We start from the raw sequence: 20,598 nt of genomic DNA on the forward strand, positions 1-20,598 counted from the left end.
TCATTACTTTAAGCCAAATTCAATGTTTATTCAGTATTGTTGCCATGTAACCCTAAAAGTGATAGCTACTTACTGAATGCATGGACGCAGTACAAGGAAGGCTTCCTAATCCTGCATCGCACAGTGCACCACTGTCTGTTCTCTGACACGTATCCTACAGGAAAAGAGGGACTTTTGGTTGCTGGTATTTCTGCTGAAGTGGATGGGAACCATAGAGGGCTTATAATATGAATACTTTTCAACCAAACTTTTAGCCTGAAAAAGGTTCAGTTTTCTCTTTGTGATACAGAAAACAGTACAGTTATCATTCTCTAAGTTGCTCCACTTGGTCAAATGTTCAATATAGCCACTCTTTTTTTGCTGTCCCATAGGGAGACGTGGGGCCAGCAGGACTGAGTGGACCATCAGGAATTCCAGGGCCCATGGTATGGCACTGAACATTCCTGCAGCCAGGTCTCTATGCTGCCTTCCAAATGACAGGCATACACTGGATTTTTTTTTTTCTTCGTTTTAATAGGGTCTTCCAGGAAATATGGGGCAGCCTGGAATGAAAGGTGATAAGGTGATTTAAATATTTCTATTATCTCAGAGATGTAGTTCTTTCAAACTTCTTTCATCATGTCTTGAGTAAAATAACTTGCTTCACAATTTTTTCTGGTTCTGCTTTTGGTTTATTATCTCTTTCAACTTTAATTTTTAAGTAATTAACTAAAATTAACTTTAAGTACTTCAGCTCCAGACCTGATACTTTGACAAACTTTTGGACAAAGCATTTACTATGGAACATAAAAGACCATCCTGTGCTATTGCCCATTTCATTGTCTTTCAAAGATCTCTGTTACTTTTCAGTGCTAAATGTTGAATTAATCTTTCTCCGTATGTAATTCTAAACCATAAATGTGTCTGCATACAATGCGTTGTTTAGGGTGAGCATGGCCTTGCAGGAGATCCAGGAGATCAGGGGTACCCGGGAGACAAGGTAACCCATGGTTGTGTTGGGTTTTTTTTTTGTTTGTTTGTTTTTTACAGAATTGTGCGTTATCAGCCTTTTTGTTTGTTTGGTTGGTTTTGTTTCTGAGTCTTAAAATGCTATGTCAGCTTCACAGAAAAAAATGCATAATAGTAGTTACTGGATGCCACTGAATTAACATTTATTTAAGAAACTCTAATTAAAACTTAATTAAGGAAAGCAGTGAAAAAGAAGAAGTAAAGGGCATGGGCAAAGTTTTGGCTTTTATCTGTTATAAGAGATGCATCAAATTAGAAAATAACTTTGGTGTAACCTGAGACCTGCTAAGAGTTGCAAGGGGGGGCTTTCCCTTGAACCTTGAGTTTCCTCTGCACCTCACCTGGGTCAGCTGTGGCTAGCAGCACATGTGGAGGGGCCTTCCTAGGCCATCCCCTGAGAACTCTTGTTAAGAGCTGAATGTTAGAAGTCATTTCTGATCCCACAGTTTTTTGTTGTTTTTTTTTTTTTGAACTGTTTTGGGTGGCGAAATGTAGCAATCTGTTGTTTTCAGTGTAGCACAACATGTTTTTGTTTGCATTTAATGTCTCACTTTCTTTTTTTTTTTTTTTTTTTTTTTTTCAGGGTGCTCCGGGTTCACCGGGACCTCCAGGAATCAGGGGAAAACCTGGACCCCAAGTAAGTTTAAACATAAATTTTTGCTCTCAATGTATTACTACGTGTTACTGTATTGGATACTACTTTGTATTTTATGTTCCTGCTGCATACAATCTTCTAGAAGCTACCTACATCAAGAAGTACAAAGAAGAAGGTCTAAGCTGCTTTTGTGTGTCAGACAGTATTACAGAGTCCAGTAGATGTGTCTGATTTTAATATGAAAATGCTTATTATGTTAGTCATTCTGTCACTCATTTTGCTGGGAGAATACATATCAGTAATGTTAGAAACAAATCCAATAACAGCTTTGGGAACTTCCAAGATGACTGTTTGGGCTAGGTGAATTTGGAGAGAGCATGGGAAATCTTCTTAATAATGGCCAGTAGTTTCTCAAAGGGATGGGAGTAGTCATGAATTCAAGTATTTACTGATTGGCAACAGCTTTAAAAGCTCCTGTGTAGTGCTAGTGCTTCTGCTGGGACTGTAAATGTTGGGGCAGCAAAGGGTTACTTGGCTTTTTTCTCACTTGTTCTTAGCACTGTTAACAGCCTCCTTTCTGTGGAGAATTGAAAGTCATTAGCTAATATTTTTAAAGAATAAATCACACCAGTCTCAGTTTTTGTCATAGACTCTTAGACCTTATGTACATACGTACATATACACGTATATATAAGAATTTGTGTATTTATTTTATTAAATCAATATTTATTATTAAATTAAAGAATTATATAGATATATATATGAGAATTTGAAATATTAACCCTGATCCTGCAAAATACTTATGGAAGTTTGTTTAACTTTCTATGGGGAAACTGGCCTGTTTGCAGTTAAAAATGAATATGCGCATTAAGTGTTTTCCTGAGTAGCTGTGATCAGCATCTTGACTTCTGTTAAACAGAAAGACCTCACTCTTGCGATTAACATCATGTTGAAATGTATAGAATGCATTTACATTAAAGTTACTTCCATTAAAAACATCAAAAAAAATTTTCAAGTCAAGCTTGAGTAACACCCAGCTATGGACGCAGCAACAAATGTTTGAAAATGTTTGAGAGAAGATACACCTTAAAGTCACAAATACATTTGGGATGGGTCCAATTTTCCTGTAGAGCAAATTACAGTGTTTATTATTTACAGTAATATTTGCAATGTTAATTTATTAACATTAATTTAATGTTAATCACAAAACAGCCTTTAACATTCTTGGCCATAAATGACTGTTAAGCTATAGAGATACGTTCATAAGCCATTCTCTCTAACACTTATTTCCAACTTCTGAAAAATGTATTGTTCTTTATTATGGAAACAGCTACATATTTCAAGTTTTGCTTCATACAACTACATAGACCAGCCCAAAGCTCCCACTTTTATTTTTCTAAAACTAATTGGCATTTTTCTTGCTACTTCAACAAGAACTACTACTCTTAGATGCAAAGAGAGGAAGGCATAGATATTTCTATTTAGTTGAAAAGTCATCTCACCACTCTCATGGCTTTTCCTAGATAAATGTTTTAAAAATCTTAATACCGACTTTCTGATGTTGGGTTTTTTGTTTTGTTTTATTTAGATTTTTGTTGTTGTTGTTGCTTGGTTTATTGTTTTTAAATAATCAAAAATTGTTTCCCCTGTCTTAAGGGAAAAACTGGAGAACCTGGATCCCAAGGACCAATGGGTCCCCCAGGTCCTGAGGTAAGAAATTACTTGATAAACTGTATGTTCTAAATTACTGAGATCTATGAAACAAATGCATTTACCTCTAGGACTGTTGACTTAGCTGAATCAGAAAATACTTTTTACTCAATTGTTTCCAATGAATGTGATGTTCTCCATACAGAAACAAAAAATCTAGCTCTTCTTCTTTTATACAAAATATTTATGCAATCCTTGATTAAAACAAGTAGCTCATTCATTGATATGATTAGGATTAGTACTTATCTGAATCAGTTTTAAGAGCTCACACCTTGAATGGGTCTCATGTGTTTTCTCAAACACTTGAGTTCTACAGCTTCTTTACAAATGAGATTCTCCAAGCCTCACTGCTTATTTATCTCATACAAAAAAACTTAAATTGGAAGGAATGCAAAGAACAAGCACCAGTGACGTAGTAAGAATTGCCAAGCACTTGAATTTGGCTCAGCAGCTGCCTGAGAACTGGGTATAATACTGCAGTATTACTGAATTGTACAGAGAAACTGATTCTGATTCTGTCACAGAATTGTTCATTTGGGTGCTTTTGGGCATTTATACCAAGATATACAAGGAAAAATGCTATGAACTGTACAGGAGACAACATTTTCTTTTGCTCAGGTGTGTGAAATTACTCCAGCCATTTTATGGTGAATTAAATGCTACATGTTAACTAATGTCAGCAACTCAATATTTTCCTCTGGATGCCCATCTGCAAAGTGGCTAAAGGTTTAAGACTACAAAGTGGTGTCTCTCCTTGCTTTGGTAGCACAATATTGATCCGTGTAAGTGAAAGTTCTGCCTGTCTCATGTGCAGACATAAAAACAGTCACCATTTCTGAAAGAGAAAAAACAGCAGGGAGTTAGGACAGCAGTATATCAGGATCTTGAAAAACTCAAATTCTGGAAGTTCTGTAAGTTGGTATTTTTCTTTTAGAACTCTAGGTAGTATCTTACTTTCTCTACTTGCTCTCATAAAAATAAGCCAGCTTTTGTTGCCAGCGGCACAATAAGAGTAATTAAGTACAGGTTTTCCTACAAGACAGTCCTGGTGTCATATTTCTAATCATGCTGCTGCTTCCAAAAAACAGGCAGCTAACATGTCAAACCCAACAGGCTTTGCTCCTTCTCCCAGGGACTTGACTTTTTACACACTATATACAGTGAAGTGTGCAGTGGTCATTCCTGATGAAAATGAAATTAGTCAAATTTTTAACAGGCTTCTGTGTGTATTCAGAATACTTCATTTATTGGTAAATTTTGTTCTACAAATCACAATGAATTATCCCTCAAGAATGGTGATAGTTTCCTTCAGATGTGCTCTGAGTATTATAAATGGGTTTCATCTGGAGCAGAGAGGGATTAGTCATTGTCTTCAATAGATCTTTGTTCATCTGTGCATTATTTTCATCTGAAGTTGTTAACTTATTCTTTCAAGAAAATTCTCATATGGGATTCAGCTGCTTTGCTTCATGCAGAATGCAGTAGCTTGTGAAGGAAAAAAATACATCTAAGTGTTTTCTAAATGAATCACTGGTTACTTTGAGTTGTTCATTTCAAAAGAGAAAACAAGTTTATTTTTTGTGCATGTTTTATCTTATCACACGATGTTCTGAGTTGTACAGACAATGTCATGAAAGCAGTAGTAACAGTCTCCTGTTTCACAGAGTTATGCATTTGTCTTGGAGACTTTCCTTTTTCAGGCAGGCTTGTCTTGGGATACCTTCACCCTAGAAATGAAGGGATGTACAAATAAATCTTGCAAGAAATGAATTTGAAAATTCTTCCTTTTGGCACATGGCCTGGGTCTAGATGTGGTGGGATGTGTATGGACATGCAGATAATAGCATGGACATTTGCTACAGTCTGCAGCATCACCTTCCCTAATGTCTCTGCCGATGCTTTAATGTTGGCAGATAGCAGAACTGCGCTGAAGTTCTTGCCTAAGCTCTTCCCATTTTGCATTGTAGATTTCCAGAACACAGCAAGACACCATCCTTAGTATGTTGACTGGTGGCAGTGCTGCTATGAATCACCAGCCACTTTCTTGGTCATAAAGCAGCCAACCAGGTCTGTGGAGGAGGTATTTGGGAGGGCCAGGATAGGGTCTTGCACACTCTGTGAAATAGACTCCACTAGATGCAGTACCTTTGTCTATCAGAAGAAAATATTTTTCTAGTGTCTCAGTGAGCATGGCTGAACATATCAGTGCTGTTCAACTAGGCAAATACTCAAAACAACAGCATCACCATGCTGATGTCTTAGCAATAATGCCTTGTGAAGCTTTACTGTAATATCTACTGTAATACAGGATTGCTCGTTTTTTCTGTGCTTTGACAAATTGTAACTGTATGTTTGTGATTTGTATGTTAGATTCCTTTCTTCATCCTTTCCAAAATCAGAATTGAAGGTTTGCTGGGGAAAAAAAGGTCCTTCAAAAATGCTGACATCAAGCTTTTTTAAGAAAAAAAAAAAGACTTATTGAATTGTCTTTCTGGATAGCATGTCTTTTCAGAAGAAGAAAAAAAAAGCATTTACTTGAGAATGTAAAATTGCAGCTCTCACTTTCTCAATTCAGAGAAATTGTGGTTTAAGCAGAAATCTATCTTTGGTAATTTGATAATAAGTATTACTAAAGCTCTGTTGAAGCTTCTTGCTGAAGATCAGTAGCAACACCCATCCAATCTGCTTCTGAAAATTTATTCTAAATATTCATTCAAATGAAACACAGCATGCTGTTGGATAAAATCTTTTCCAAGCAGGAGCATTTGTCAGCTGAAAAGAGATTTTTGCTCTCTGTTGCTCTTGCACCACAGCTCACATCCCCAACCCACTGAGAGATGCTGGGGAGCTGGAGGGTGCGATGCTGACAAATGGCACGTGGAAACTGCTTGGAATGAGCGGGTTTCTGCAAATGCAAGAGAATTCCTAGTGGTAAGGGGGTGTGACTTCCAAATGTTCGATATTCTGTTTCTATTTAGCAGCAGAACAGGAAAACAAACAAAAGAAAAGCAACAGTCTTTGCAATTTCTTCATATCTGTGAGAAGTGACTTCACTACAGAAACACAAGCCCTAAAACAGTAGCGGCCTTCACATTTGGATTGTTTTTAATTAAGTATTTTGTAGATAAATGAGAACAAGACATATTAATTTCATTTATTTCCAGAATTTATTTTATATTTAAATTGTTCGGCACAAAACGCAACTTCCATGTTGAGATTAAACTACCTTTGCTTTTAGGCAGGTGATCACTGTAGTTATTTTCTGGCACTCTCTAGTATGATCAAGCTGAGTGAACTCTTAAGTGCTTTGTTGGCAAAAGGCCACCTCTGCAGCAAGATTTTGAAATAATTTGTAGCCTGCCAGCTGTCAGGTTTCTGGCTGATGGCAAGACCAGAATCTACTCTGTAACCTCCCTTAGATGTCATAATATCAAGTGAGGTTTTGTTCTTAGTGACCTGTACAGAATGCCTATTACAGCTGGAAAATGTACATTGATCTCTCAGCTCCTGTATAGCTATGTAGTGTCTGTAAATCAGCAAACTTAAGTTACAGAAAGGTGTATTTCATGGTGTATTTCAGATAAGCATGACCTACCTCTTCAGTGTTTTTCAGTAGATATGGCTGCCCATTTTATTTACCTAAAAAAAAAAAAAAAAAAAAAAAAAAAAAAAACACAAAAAAAAAACTTCACCAAAAAAAAAAAAAAAAAAAAAATTTCTTACAAACTGCATAGAAATGTTGATTGATTCAAAGATGAAAATTAGTTATCTGAGTGCCTTTGTCACGTCAAAGTGCCACCTAGAGGCACGTAGCAATTGTTGCGCAGGTCTATCAGTTGCTTCATGGAAAAAAAGATATGACCAGCGCGATGCTTTGTGAAATGCTGTGTCTTAGGTTTGTTCCAGTTCCTCTGAATGCTCAGCTTGGTTCTTTTCTTCAGTGTTTAGTGTGTTTTCTTTATGACTCATTAACATTCAACAGCTAATACTAAGGGGTTTGTTTTTTTTAAGAAATTGCAATTGTGTTCTAGTTTTATATGTTTGTGTTTGATTTAACGTATGAAGCACCTAAAATATTTTTATCCTGTCAACATCTTTTCTTAAAACTCTTACTCTATACTACTAAGAACAAGTCATAAAAAGAAAATGGAAGAGATATCTGCAAATAGAAACGGTGATGCACTAAATATTATTTATGATGATGTGGCAGCTCTACTGTTCTAGTTGAGGGTGAAGGGATGTATTTAATAATTAATTAATTTTTAATTAATTAATTAATAATTAATAATTAATAAAGTATGGCTGTTATCCACTATAGAGACAATTTTTAGACCTTTTCATAGTTAGAGAGCCTAAAAAGTGGCTCTTAAATCTTTAAAGATATCCTCTTATTTGATTAATTTCACTTACATATATAGGCTTTCTTTACCAACAGCTGAATCTGCACCAAGCAGTGTTTCACAAAAGCTTATTCCAAATAACACTGCATGCCAGGGACCTTCATTTACTGCCAGCCAGACCTGGATTAGCTCCTACTGATTTGGAGGCAAAAGGCTTTTTACCATATTCTTAATCTTGCAGTGATCTTGTCCTTAAAGTGAGGCCAAGGATTAAAGGACTCCAGCTTCTGTTTAAGCTTATTTTAAAAAGTTTTTTAAAGTTGAATTTGTGAATACAAGACCTGGTATTGGCTATTTTGTGAGTATTTTGTGTATCAAGACCAGTCCTACAGTTTAATAATAAACACTGTTCAGCAGTTAAAAAGTCCCATGTTAAGAGAATTGAAATCCATACTGACATCTGCTAAAATGAGTTTAATGAAAGCTGTCTGAAATCTGTCAGTTATCCAAGCCCTTAGAGGGTGCTTAATGAATTCTGACGTATTGGGAATGGTAAAACAAATTTAGTTCTTTTTTCTACAATTCAGATTTGTTAAATGAATGGGCAGAAACAAAATATGCATGTTGGAAACATTCCTAGGCTATAAATCATTGGTCTGTCTGATTTATTTAGGGTTTTCCAGGAGATATTGGAGTACCTGGATTAAATGGCCCCGAAGGTCCCAAGGTAAGACCATGAAAAATTATTCATGCTGACAGTTAATCAGCATAAATTGGAGAGGAAAAGGTCTGAGAGATGGAAATTAGCATTACAAGAACAAAATTTGTCAAAATGCAAATACTTTGCCTCAGGTGTTTGTATGAAGAAGTTAATCGGATGTTTACTGGTGTCTGCATGGTTAGGAGAGGTAGTAACTGCGTTACAGAGACTTTGAATGGCAAGATGAGTGCAAGAAAATTTGGAAAAAGCACTGTGTATTTCGAAGTGCTGTGTATTTCACCAGTATTGAAAATGGTGCTTGTCAAAGGCACACAGACCTTTATCATCTCACTTGTCTAATACAGATTTTTTAACAAATTTTGGAATTAATACTAGCTAAAGATACGCAGAAAGAAGATGGAAGTAATGTACCAGTTTAAAAAGTTAGTTATACAGACTAATATTTTAGACTAAATTTAGCAATGATTCTTAGAGAGGTTTAAGTGAAGGTTTGGATAAAAACACAAATGGGAAGTTCTTGGTTATAATGAGTAGGATAGAGATGAATACAGCTAATAGAAATGCAGGTGCATCAGAAATTAACCCAAAGGGAAATACTTGTTTAGTTTGTTTATTGTTGAAAGAACCAGTGGAGATTCTCACTCAGTATCTTTGGACTATCCCTAGGTAATATTTTCATCAATAAATTGCACAAGTATGCTGGAATTAAATTTGAACAAAGTTGAACACTTTCAGATAATCTTAAGTACTGCACTTTGTGCCAGTTCACCCCACTCATGTTTCTTCAGACTGATGTGTGCTGGGATTAAAACAATAAATCCTACTGTAAACATAGAGCTTTGCAGCTGGCAGTGATAGAAAAGAACTGCCAGATCTCCTTGAAAGGAAAGCATGATAAGGTTGTTAAAACCGAAGTGAAATTCTAGAATACGTGAGGGAGGGTGTCATGTTAATGCCACTGTACAAAGCACAAGAAGACTTTTAGAAGTACACAGAGTTCTGGGTATTTGTACTCCAGGAGGACACAATCAAATGAGAATAGATGCAGAAAAGATTACTTGAATGACTATTCTGAAAGACAGTTTATTTATCCTACCAAAATGAAGGGCCTTTTCTAGTTCTGCAAGCATAGCAAAGGGCAGAAATTGTGTGGAGACCAAAGAACGATGCAGGACCAAGGATATGAACTGTTTGCTTCAAGGACAAAACTGTAAAGTTGTTTGTGAATAAACAGAGATGGAAATGAGAAGATTTTAGCAGGGTTGTGAAATTCTGTGGCAGATTGCTTAAAACAACATGGTACAGGAAACTGCAAATGGTTTAAGTATATAGTTTTATTTTACCTGGAAATTGCTTCATGACAAAATTCATCATGCCTTGAGAACCATGCCCTTACCAAAGCCATAACCAATCTTTTCTGCACTTCATGTCTTTCATCTGTGTCAGAAACCCTGTCCCAAAATAACCCAGAAAGAATTTAGAGGGAAGTCTGAAAAAACATTATTTGATGCAGCGAAAGGGAAAAGTTAAAATACATTTCCAGAGGCAGGAATGAACTTTTTTTCATTCTGATTTATTCGTTTGCTAATCTGTTTGCGTAATGTTAATGGCCTTCCTTACATGAATGATTATCAGACAATTGGGTGGTAATTGCTCCAATGTTTCTGACAGTGGTGAATTATCAAGCTACTTTATAGTGACAAAAGTTTGTATACAGGATTTAGGGGCAACAGGAGAAGAGCAATAGGACAGCTCTTGACATACAGATCAAATTTGATCCTCCAAGCAGATGCGTGAATTCTGAGATCCTATCCCTACTGGCCAGTTTCTCCATTAACTGAGATTGCATGATTCCAAGTGTTACACTGGATATTTTTGATTGAATTGGTTTGATATTTAACATATGCATTACCACTCTATTCCTTTCCCTCCCAAATATCAATTTAAAAAATTCTAAAAGGTAGCCAGTAACATTTATTTCAGAGTATGCATTCCAGTAATGGAGAAATTACATGGCTGAACAGGATTCAGTGGTCTCCAACGCATTTGCTCTTAAAGACAAGAAGTTTAGACAGCCTGCTCTAATCTAATCAGGAAGATCTAATGGCTTACATTTGAGATGGAAGATTACCAAACTGGAAAATTTCCTAAATGACTTCTATTGCTATGGGAGAAAGGCTGCACACTGGAAATGTTTGGCTGTCATGATTTCCAGCTGTCTTGTGTTGATTGTTGTTTTGTTTTGTTTTTTTTTTTAAATCCTCCTTTTATTTTTAGAACTGTTTTTACTGTGTTGTGCTTTTCTACATGTTTTTGTTTCTATTTCCTCAGAAGCAATACTCATTTTAAAAGCCAAGAGGCAAGATAAACTTTCTATCTTAGTAGCTGGCAAGGCAGATCTTTGGTCCCTTGTTGGAAAGTTTAAGCTCTATGAGCATGATCAGCCATTTCTAAATACCAGTAGAACTGGATTACGAATTTTCCCTGAATTATTGCAGTAATCAGCAAATCTGACCTACTGAAAATAATGTTCAAAGGCTTTATTAAGTAATTTGCTCTATAGTACATTACTCAGCTTGGAAACAATATTTTAGAAGGCGTTTGATCTTGATCCATTGCTTATTTAAAAAAAAAAAAAAAAAAAAAAAAAAAAAAGTTATAAAGAAGTTCTGAATTAGTTTGCTTTGTATGCTATTCTTGTAAGTATTTATGCTCTGTAACTGAGAGAAGTGAGAGGAAAAGTCAGAGTATGGTGACTACAGCTGTAGTTTTTTCCAGTAATTCGTGTTGTACTGTGGAAGCGGTTGAGAACTTCTGACTTCTGCTCATTTATGTTTGCTTGGATAACATTTAATAAAAACAGCTGTTAGGAGTTCTACCAGTTTTTTAGGAGGTGGACATCTAAGAAGTTGTCCGTGTGTGTACATTATACATAGATAGATAGATGTGCACACAGGTATGATATACAGGATACCCCATTCGCAGACTACCTGAATTTTTTCCAGGCACTTTGGCATGTGTCTAATGACTACCTTTAATTTCTGTTTGTTGTCTGAAACATCAAAGGGGAGATGGAAATTTCCTTTAGTCCTAATACCATCTTTATAGTCTAGGACTTTTTTTCCCCACATCCAGTTAAGTGCAGTGTGAAGTCTCATACAGTGGCAGTGCTGCTGACATTTTCATGGTATAATTGCATTGCACTGAAAATAATTTCTCTTAATGCGTTTTGTTATTATACAATTTCTTGTCTTACTACACAAGAATACTGCTTATGCAGTGCTCCTAAAAGCCTTCCTGTCACTTCTGATGTGGTATGTCAAACAACATACATTCTCCATCTCAGACTTCCCTAAACTGGTCCGTGACCTATGGATCTTGAAGTAGCCTATTCCATTTTCTTTTCTGTTTTAGTTGGCATGCAAGCTAACTGTTACTGGAGGAATGCCTACACCTTCAGTCTAGACTTCAGCTTCATTAGTAAGCAATTAATAAGGCTTATGCTTGGAACTTTCCCACCATCACTTTCTTGAAGGGCAGATTTTTTTTCTTTTCTGTGCTTTATCCTATATTGTTAATCTTTGGTTCCCAGAAGACTAATAATATGATTACACAGAGATAAAATACATTGTCTTCTGCCAAGTTGAGTGCTCTATCAAGTTATTACCTATGCAATTTGGATGACCAAGATTTTTGACACGCTGCTGGCAATCAGTTCATTTAATAAAGTTTTGAAAATGTTGTTGTAGCAGTCATAAAAACCCAAGAGTTGGCAAGCCAAGGTTCTTCATCTTTGGAAAGCTGATTATAAACATGAACAAAAAGTAAAGGCTGAAAATCACAAGTACTTTTGGGCAGGCAAGCTAGTAGTTAGAATTCACTTCCTAGTTTGTTTTCATTGCAATGTTTTCATCAAGTGCTAAATACTATCTAATCAAATGTCTATGAGAGTTATTTCAGTTCTGCTTTAATCTGTAATCTTAGTGATGGTACGCTTTGTTCTCAGAAGAAGAGAGATGGTTCTTCTGCAAGCTCCAGTATTTTATTTCCATTTCAAAAACTTAAAAATAATTTTTAAAAAATCTACATAGTAAAAGTATGTAAGATAATCAGTATTCCAGCAGATATTAGATTTCTGCTTCATAATCTCTTGACTTCCTTATGAACAAGAGTACTTAATGAGATATGCCTATCCATCTTTGCGTTTGTGTCCAGACTTTTAAGATGAAATTAAATAAAATTATGCCATAATTGTCGTTAGCTGATGTAAGATCTCACTGTTTTTGTTTGGTTGTTTAGGGACTTCTGGGTGACCGGGGATCTTTAGGGCCACAGGGACCAAAAGGAGTTGAGGTAAGATGGAAAAACTATTCAGTCAGCACATTGTTTAAAAGGAAATGTTGTGAAGAGGAGGAAGATTAGAAAAGATTGGTTAGGTATTTACGGTGTTACTGTGCAAGATTTCATTTTGCTTTTTTTTCCCTTTTTGACTGGGATTGCAATGAGGTGTTACATGGTTGTGTATCCTTTAAATTTATACAGTGAAGTTTATTCGGTGGTTTCAGTAAAATCTCAAGACCTAGGTCCTGAATCTGACATGGTTCTCTTTGTTAAGCTGGGGAGACAGGGCAGAGTTGTGCGTGGAGATAAAAAGCAAGCTGGAAGAAAAAAGTAGGAATGTTCCTGCTGTTCTCATGGTTATGAAGTGTCAAATGTTACAGGAAGAGAGTAACCATAGGGCAGACAGAGAGGTTGACCCTTCATTGCTGTGTCTCAGAACCATGAAAATATTGCCGTAATGGAGGGATAATGAAGAGTACAGAAGTCTTTTTCTGACTGTCTGTGATGTAGTGCTTGGCCCTCTGGCTAATTAACTGAAATCATTTCAGTCTCTCGGCATTTCTGTCTGATTTGAGTGCATGCATATGCACATATGAGGCAAACGTACGATGATATACTAAGCAAAAAGAGTTGTCTGCAGATTCCATTTTTTCTTGGCATCAAGATTATTGAAGTCCTGATTATTTTCTTTTTTACTTTGTTTTTCTTTTTAGGGAGAAGTAGGACCAGCTGGACCTATTGGCACAGTTGGCCCAAGAGTAAGTAATTTCGTTGTTGCAGAATATTATTCAGCAGAAGTGCTGGTTTAAGAGATACATTTACTGCGGAAAAAAGACTGTTTTAAAATAATAAATGAATAAATGTTTTAGGCAGAGATGGGAAGAGGAATGCCTTTCCAAATCCGGGTTTTGAAAGGAAACCACAACCATGGTGCACAAAGTAAAACCCATGAAAAGGAAAAGGAGACAATTAAAACTGCCTATGGTGCTGCTTTGGCACAGATAAAACCACTGTGCAATTCTGAGGTCCTGAATGAAATACATTGCACTGTTGTGCAGTAGCAATGGGAAAGATGCTGCTGCAGCACAAGACTCATCAGTCACCTGTTGTCACGTTGCCTGAATCAATGTGCGTGCACCAGCCACTGTCAGCTGGTGGCAGAGAGACCCAAGAAGGAAATCAGCAAGCAGAAATATTTTCATATGGATCAGTTTGACTGAAGTTGACTTAGAAATGAATACACCACTGGTGTGCCTTATGTCTCCTTGGTTTCTCTCTCAAAACATGCTGCTGAGAGAAGTTGTGGATCTGTGGTGGCCCCATGGTTGCTGTCTCCAGGCATCTCTGGGTAGCTTGTTGGCGAATGTTCCTCTTGGAATGAGAGGTAGGGGAAATGGGAATTTTTCTTGGTGTGGAGCCCTGCCTGTTCTTCCTCTCATCCCAGGGCCCAACTGTTCTCACCTGTGTTCCACAGGTCCTGTTGGCTGGAGCAGCCTCACAGCCCCAGGCCACCTTGTTCTCAATGTGCCTTAGCACTGCTCCCACTGCTCAGCCTGTGTCTGCCTTCCTGCTAGGAGCACAAGCTGCTCATGCTGGACGTGGAGTTGTTGGATCTCATATAGTGCTCTTGGACACATCCGTCTTTTTAAGTTATGCTTGCTTGACTGCAATTGCACATTCATTTTGATTTACATAGGCTTTATTTCCAGCATCCTTGAAAGGAGTTTCAAAAACATTTGAAAGTAAATGTTGCTGAAGCTGTGTTATTGTATTTGTCTTCAGTATACTAAATAAGTATCCAAGAGCAGGGGAGGTGTCTGAGGGGGACCCTGACAGAGTAAGAATCGATGGAGCCTTACTCAGGGCCCCAAGGTACCACCAGCTGTCAGCTCTGCCCTTCTGGGCAAATATCCCTAATTTGTTTTTGCAGCCTCCACGTGCTGGGGATTCTTCTTTCTCTGGCAAACTACCTCTGTGCTCTGCTTTTTTTTTCTGTTTTACAGTTTTCCTAACGTCTCACCTTTCTGTCTGAAAGTCTTGCCTGTCTTTCTTACTACAGCCTCTTGCCTTCCTGTCCTACAAAACTGTTGTCATGGTCAGTAGTTTATTCCTCTCTTCCCCACCAATAATGCTCACCAAACTGTGTCTGTTATCTGTTATATCCACCCTTTCCTTATTCTTACAGAAACTACTCTAGACTACTCTAGCTTTCTATTGTACAATAACAGAAGCAGTTTCTAGTTCTTCTAGAATCCATCTCCTCTACTTTAAGGGTTTCAGGTAAAAACATTCTACCCCAAAATCAAATTTAGGTGTGCACTAAGCAAACAGCAATAAGTTCTCCTCCCTTTTGCTCTCCCTTCCCCACCTGCTCATTCCTAGTGTTCACTTTTGGAAAAAGCAATAATAAATAAAAATGTGCATGACACCAAAAAACCTCGGGGACCCACCTAACAAATGCTGCCAGCAAAACAGATCATTCTCTGTTGAAACAAGTGGTGAATAGGAACCTGTGCTCCAAGTCTCAGGTTGAAAAAGAATTTTCATGCCTAAAACAGATGGATTTTGAGCTGAATTTGGTCACGGGATTTGATTTTTATTCATGTCTTTCCATACCTTCTCACCAATTCTACTCCACTGTCAAATTATTACATCGTCTTAAATGAATTCTTATTAAAAAAAATAATAGAGGTATGTTTTCTTTAGAAATTATTTGTCCTGTGAAAATATGGTACATACAACATTAAATAAGTGACTATGTTTATTAAGTTCCATCTGTCGACTCTTTCTCAAAGGCTATCTGAAAATGAACACTGTAACTATCTGTTGTAGCTCAGCTCAGTGCAAGCATGTGTTCATAATTTTTTTGTTTCCTCACTGCTGGAGCAGAAAATGCCTTTGAAGTCCATCAGAATACTAAAAAGGTATCATGAGGGGTTTGTTGTTTTTTTTTTTTTTTTCTGAAATACATGCTTAAAACAGAAGCTGGTATTTATATATTGTCATGAGATGAGCAGTTCTCCTAAAGACTAAGGAAAGTGCTCTCAAGGGCGCAGTATTTTCTGTAAGTGGCTCATTGCTTCCTGTAGGCTGAGGGCATGTGAGAAGGTTGTAGAGGAATGGGACTGGAGTGATAATAATATACACGTATTAAAATATCCAAGCATGTATCAACATACTGTGAAGTGAAAAGAGGCACAGGTGGTTGCTGTTTCCTGAAAGGGATGGACAGAACAGATAATAATTTAGGAAATGCGTGTTTGCTTTGGGATTACACTGCCCTGGAAGAATGATTTTGCTGGGGGTTAGCAAGTAGAAAAGCTACCATTTCCTCCATATGTAATTTACAGTCTGCATTTCTGCAGAAAGCCAAACCTGTGCATTTCACTTTGCTTTACCATTTTGCAATCCTCTTGTTCTGTTTTCTGATCAGCTTGCATCTGCCATTTGTCCTTCATTGTTCACAAGTAACTGGGATGGTATGGCCAGGAAAGCTTTACAAGCTGTAACTGCAATTCAGCTCTGACAGGACCAAAGCCATCCAGGTCATTAATGGTGGTCACTAGTTTTCTTTCTATGAATTCTATTTAAAATATTCCTTTCATTACAGCTAAAAAAAACATTACATTCTGCTCACCATAAAGACCTTATTGTTCTTCAGAACAAATGAGTAAAATACAACGCAGTAACCTGCAGAAGTTTGTTCTATGCTTGATCTAACCATTGTGGAAAGACATGACTTGCCTGCTCTGGGTCTCTTAGAACTTGTCTTCTCAGTCTCTTCTCCCACCACTCCTGACTGTGCCCTGTTCTAATCCATTTATCAAAACAAAAGGCTATTCCTAACTCAGTGAGATTTGTTGTAACTTGCAGAACACAATGAAATCACTCAGGCAGAGAGAGAGGAAAAAAACACAAGAGAAAGAAGATTAATGAGAAGTCTAGGATTATATAGTTTTGATAATATAATTAAAATAATAAAGAATTTCTTGAATGCCCAGAAACGAACTCACATTCTGATCTTCAGGCACAGAAAAGCCAGAGCAAAAGTGCCAGTTAGAAATGTCATGTCCTTTTCTGAAGGATCTTTTTTGAGATCTCTTACTTTGATCACTCCTGTTTCAGGACAACCATATGGAAATGAAAGCTATCATTACAGCGAGTCTGAATGCAGTTATCGGCCTGCTGAAAGAGCACTGTGGTTTAACATCTGTTAGCTTCCTTCTAGCAGAAATTCACATTTTCTTGATACAGGTTCATTAAAATGTTGAATTCATTTTCCTTCTCCAATTGTCAGACCTGCATGATCTCATTACTGACTATCTCAAGATCCAGGCCCAGCTCACTTGACATTTACTTTTGGACCGAGACCTTTCCCTTGGAGCAGATGGGCGAAGTTTGCCTAGGCAGGGTTGTGCTGTTCAAATAACCAAATCTGTAGGTCATAGTTTAAATTGTATAGGAAGTCAAGAATGCCTGACTTTGATTTATAAATGCATTAGATTCAAATGCAGGTACTAAATATTACTAAACTGTTCCTTTTGTATATTCTTAGTTTGATAACCACAGAAACTAAGGTAAAATTGAAATACTAATTCATTCTGTTTATTTTAGGGAAAACCAGGACAGAAAGGTTATCTGGGTGACCCTGGACCAGAAGGTTTAAAGGTAAATGCTGCTTTTATGTATGAAATAAGTGTGTGTTTGGATTATCAGCTGTGTACATGTATCCAGTGCAATATGGAATGATGTGTAGTTGAAAGAATGAGAGTTATGTCCACCTGAGCCAATAGTTCCCAAACCTCTGTTCATCAGGATGCTTGAGGTTGTCATAGCGCATATACACTGAGCTTCCACTTCCAAAACATGTAGGAAAATGCTACATAATGTGCAGCATTATGAAGGAGAACAAAATTCTTCTAGTTTAAAATATGGGATTTCTGGAAGGAGAAAAAGTATGTGTTAAAATAAAACTCAAATGGGAGTTTTCCTAATAAAATATTTTGTAACAAAGTTACTGATAGAGCGTGCAGGTAGCGTTTTAATTCTGAATCAATTCTGAAATAATCAAAGCAATCATATTTGTTAACAGGAAGATTTAAAAGAAAATTACATCAATTCAGAGTATTTGCTGACTTACAATTCAGTGAGCCCTTAATACGCAGCTTTCATTTTTGTGGAGAATACATGAATATTCTAGGAAAAAGCTACCATATTTTTTACAAAAATAAAATCAACTGATGAAATTTATTTTTATTTTTCACCAGTTGCATAATTTTAGTTTCTAAGGTTATAATTGGCTGCTGTAGATTAGAAAATAAAGTCTGTTAGGAAAACAGAGAGCCTGAGTATACACATATGAAAGAAATTACTTTTCTAATGAACCTCATCTACCTCATCTGTTTTCCCCATTTAACAGGGAGAACAAGGAGACCAAGGAAACATTGGAAAAACTGGTGAAGCAGTAAGCTTGTGTTCTCCTGCTGCTTTTATTTTCCATTTCTGTATTTATTTGAGAGTGAATGATTAATTTATCATAGTAAATTTAATGATGAATTTTGGTTTTCCTTCAATCTGTAGTAAATCAGGTTTAGCTTGTGGTCTTTCAGAATCTTACTACTTAAAGAAATCCCTCAGTTAAAATATTTGCCAGAGTTGATTCTGGTGTTTTGTTTTGTTTCTGGTTGTTTTGGGTATTTTTTCATAATGGGTGAATGCTGTAGGTAGTCACAGGGATCTTCCAAAGCATGTTCAAGTCGGTGAATGAGCAATTCTTTTCCAGTTAAATGATTTGAAAGGCTGCATTCAGCCTGAGAAGTATTTTACGGATTTGTTCTGTCTGTTCCTCCATAAAATCACAGAGCTCCGGGTGACCTTGAGGTGACATGTAGCTATGTGCCTAGGCAGAATACGTTATCTCCATGTCACTCCTAACAATTACTAGGCTAACTAGTTATTAAAAATCTCCAAGGACGAGGGCTCCATGACCTGCATGCAGTCCAGGGCTTCTCTCTTTTTATTTTGAAGTTCCTCCAGTTCAGTAATCTGATCCGCTTCCTCTTGATACAGCATTCTACAAATGATAGCTGTTACTGTGTCCTTTCTTCATTCTCTCCTTTTCAGGCTAACCTGTCCCAACTCATTTAGCCTTTCATTTTTTTCTAGTTAATTTAGGTCACCTTCTTACTATCCTGTAGTCCATTTCCAATTTGTGTAGGCATCTTTGTCTCCAGCTTACTGCCCAAACTGCTCTAACTGCTGAGTAGAAAGGAAATTCTTCTGAGTCATAAGTTTTATCTTTCCCAGTTCTTAATTTTAGATGCTGTTGTAGTTAATAACCACTTTAATGTGCTGCCTTGCAGTTCTCCCTGCTGAATTCCATTTCCTATCTTTCTGTAAAACTTTTGCCTAGGAAGTATGAGTAAGTATCAACTTTCCATGGCTACTGACAGATCAACCGTGGTTTTTTTTTTCTACTACAGATGATTTGAAGCCCAAATATCAGATAGCATAAGCACTTTATTGCGCTTTCATCCTAATTTTTTTTTCCAGAACTAATCTCTGTAACATCTGGCACAAGAGTACATGTACAGATCCAGAAGTAGCACCTATGGTGCCATAGTCAAGGTGGATTTGTTTTTAAAAATTCTTGTAAGTACCATAAAGGTTGGCTGGCAAAATTGAGCTTAGGTTGTTATTTCTTTCTTCAAACCTCACTTTTAAATTTTTATTATAATTGAGATGTAGAAGTATTCTATGTATCAGCTGGCTATGAAATAACAGAACCTGACTGTTGGAGCATCCACTCTTCATCCCTCTCTTTTCCTTTGTTCTTGGTCTTCTTTATAACAGAGATGGTTGAAATGATTCTTCAAGGATCATCAAATAAATCAAATCTATAGCCTTAATATTTGCTCACTTGGTGTTTCTTTTTTGTTTGTTTATTTTTAAATATGTGTCAAACTATATGAAGTCCATTGCAGAATAGTAGGGTTGGAAGGGACCTGTGGAGGTCATTGAGTCCAGCCATCGTCTTCCTGAAGTATGAAGCTGATGGGCCTATAAGACGCGTCAAAAAAGAGCAGGCATAGACGGTGACTGTGATCTGGAGGAAAGTAGAATGCACAGATTAAGTACAAATTTTCATGAAACTTAACTGAAAATGCCCCAAAAATTTCAAAGGAGAAAGTTAATGTGGCAAGAAGTGTGATGCCATTGAAAGAATGGTGAATGGAGATATTTGAAAATGCTGAATTGTTAATCAAATAAAGCTGGAAAGATTTTCACTTAACACAGGAATATGTTAGGGTACAACCTGACAGGAAACTACTTCCACAGGCACTTTTGGAACCAGACGAGTTCATTCCTCACAACCACGTTTTTCAATTGATTACTCTGAACTTGGGTTTGCATTAAGTACACAGCATGTTTTCAATTATTCCACTACAGGCCAGTTTCTAACATGGAGCATATGTGCTGGCAAGATGTTTTGTCTGTCTTAGGCATGTATTACTTGTGAGATCTGGTCTTTGATTCATTTCCCACAAAAATATTCCTGTCAAGAAGATTTCTAAAATGCTTTTATTGTCACTGTCGAGTTTTACATAAATCCTTGCAAATGAAAGTTTATGACTTTAATAATAAGGTTTAAAACTATGATGAGTTTTTTTTAATATTTCAAAGCTTGGTTTTTTATGCTTTTCTTTTCTATTGCCTAATACTCTCGGCTTGATTTTTGTAATCCACCACTGGTGCCCAAAGGATTGAAGGGGTACTCAATAGCAATGGCTTGACAAATGGACTTTAGAGTGTATTGATTTTCTTACATAAGAGAGAGAGAAACCTCAATCAAGTCTCAGTGGCTGATCTCTATGGCAAACCAA

The 20,598-nt window shown here is 36.8% G+C and overlaps 1 protein-coding gene across 3 annotated transcripts in view; it reads left to right on the forward strand.

The window, feature by feature from the left end:
- The window catches only part of COL24A1 (collagen type XXIV alpha 1 chain), a 116,592-nt gene that overhangs the window by 46,006 nt on the left and 49,988 nt on the right, over positions 1 to 20,598 (forward strand). For 2 of the 3 annotated variants that reach the window (XM_042819281.1, XM_042819283.1), the window contains exons 15-24: positions 372 to 425; positions 518 to 562; positions 926 to 979; positions 1,592 to 1,645; positions 3,260 to 3,313; positions 8,327 to 8,380; positions 12,674 to 12,727; positions 13,429 to 13,473; positions 17,330 to 17,383; positions 18,135 to 18,179. In XM_042819281.1, the coding sequence (XP_042675215.1) occupies positions 372 to 425; positions 518 to 562; positions 926 to 979; positions 1,592 to 1,645; positions 3,260 to 3,313; positions 8,327 to 8,380; positions 12,674 to 12,727; positions 13,429 to 13,473; positions 17,330 to 17,383; positions 18,135 to 18,179 (513 nt within the window). The remainder of the gene's footprint in view (positions 1 to 371; positions 426 to 517; positions 563 to 925; positions 980 to 1,591; positions 1,646 to 3,259; positions 3,314 to 8,326; positions 8,381 to 12,673; positions 12,728 to 13,428; positions 13,474 to 17,329; positions 17,384 to 18,134; positions 18,180 to 20,598) is intronic. The other variant, XM_042819282.1, reaches the window with a different exon arrangement.

Source organism: Centrocercus urophasianus, unplaced genomic scaffold (genome assembly GCF_019232065.1).
Source record: "Centrocercus urophasianus isolate 14NV4802_14NV808 unplaced genomic scaffold, USGS_Curo_1.0 seq_18, whole genome shotgun sequence".
In the NCBI taxonomy this organism is placed as follows: Eukaryota; Metazoa; Chordata; class Aves; order Galliformes; family Phasianidae; genus Centrocercus; species Centrocercus urophasianus.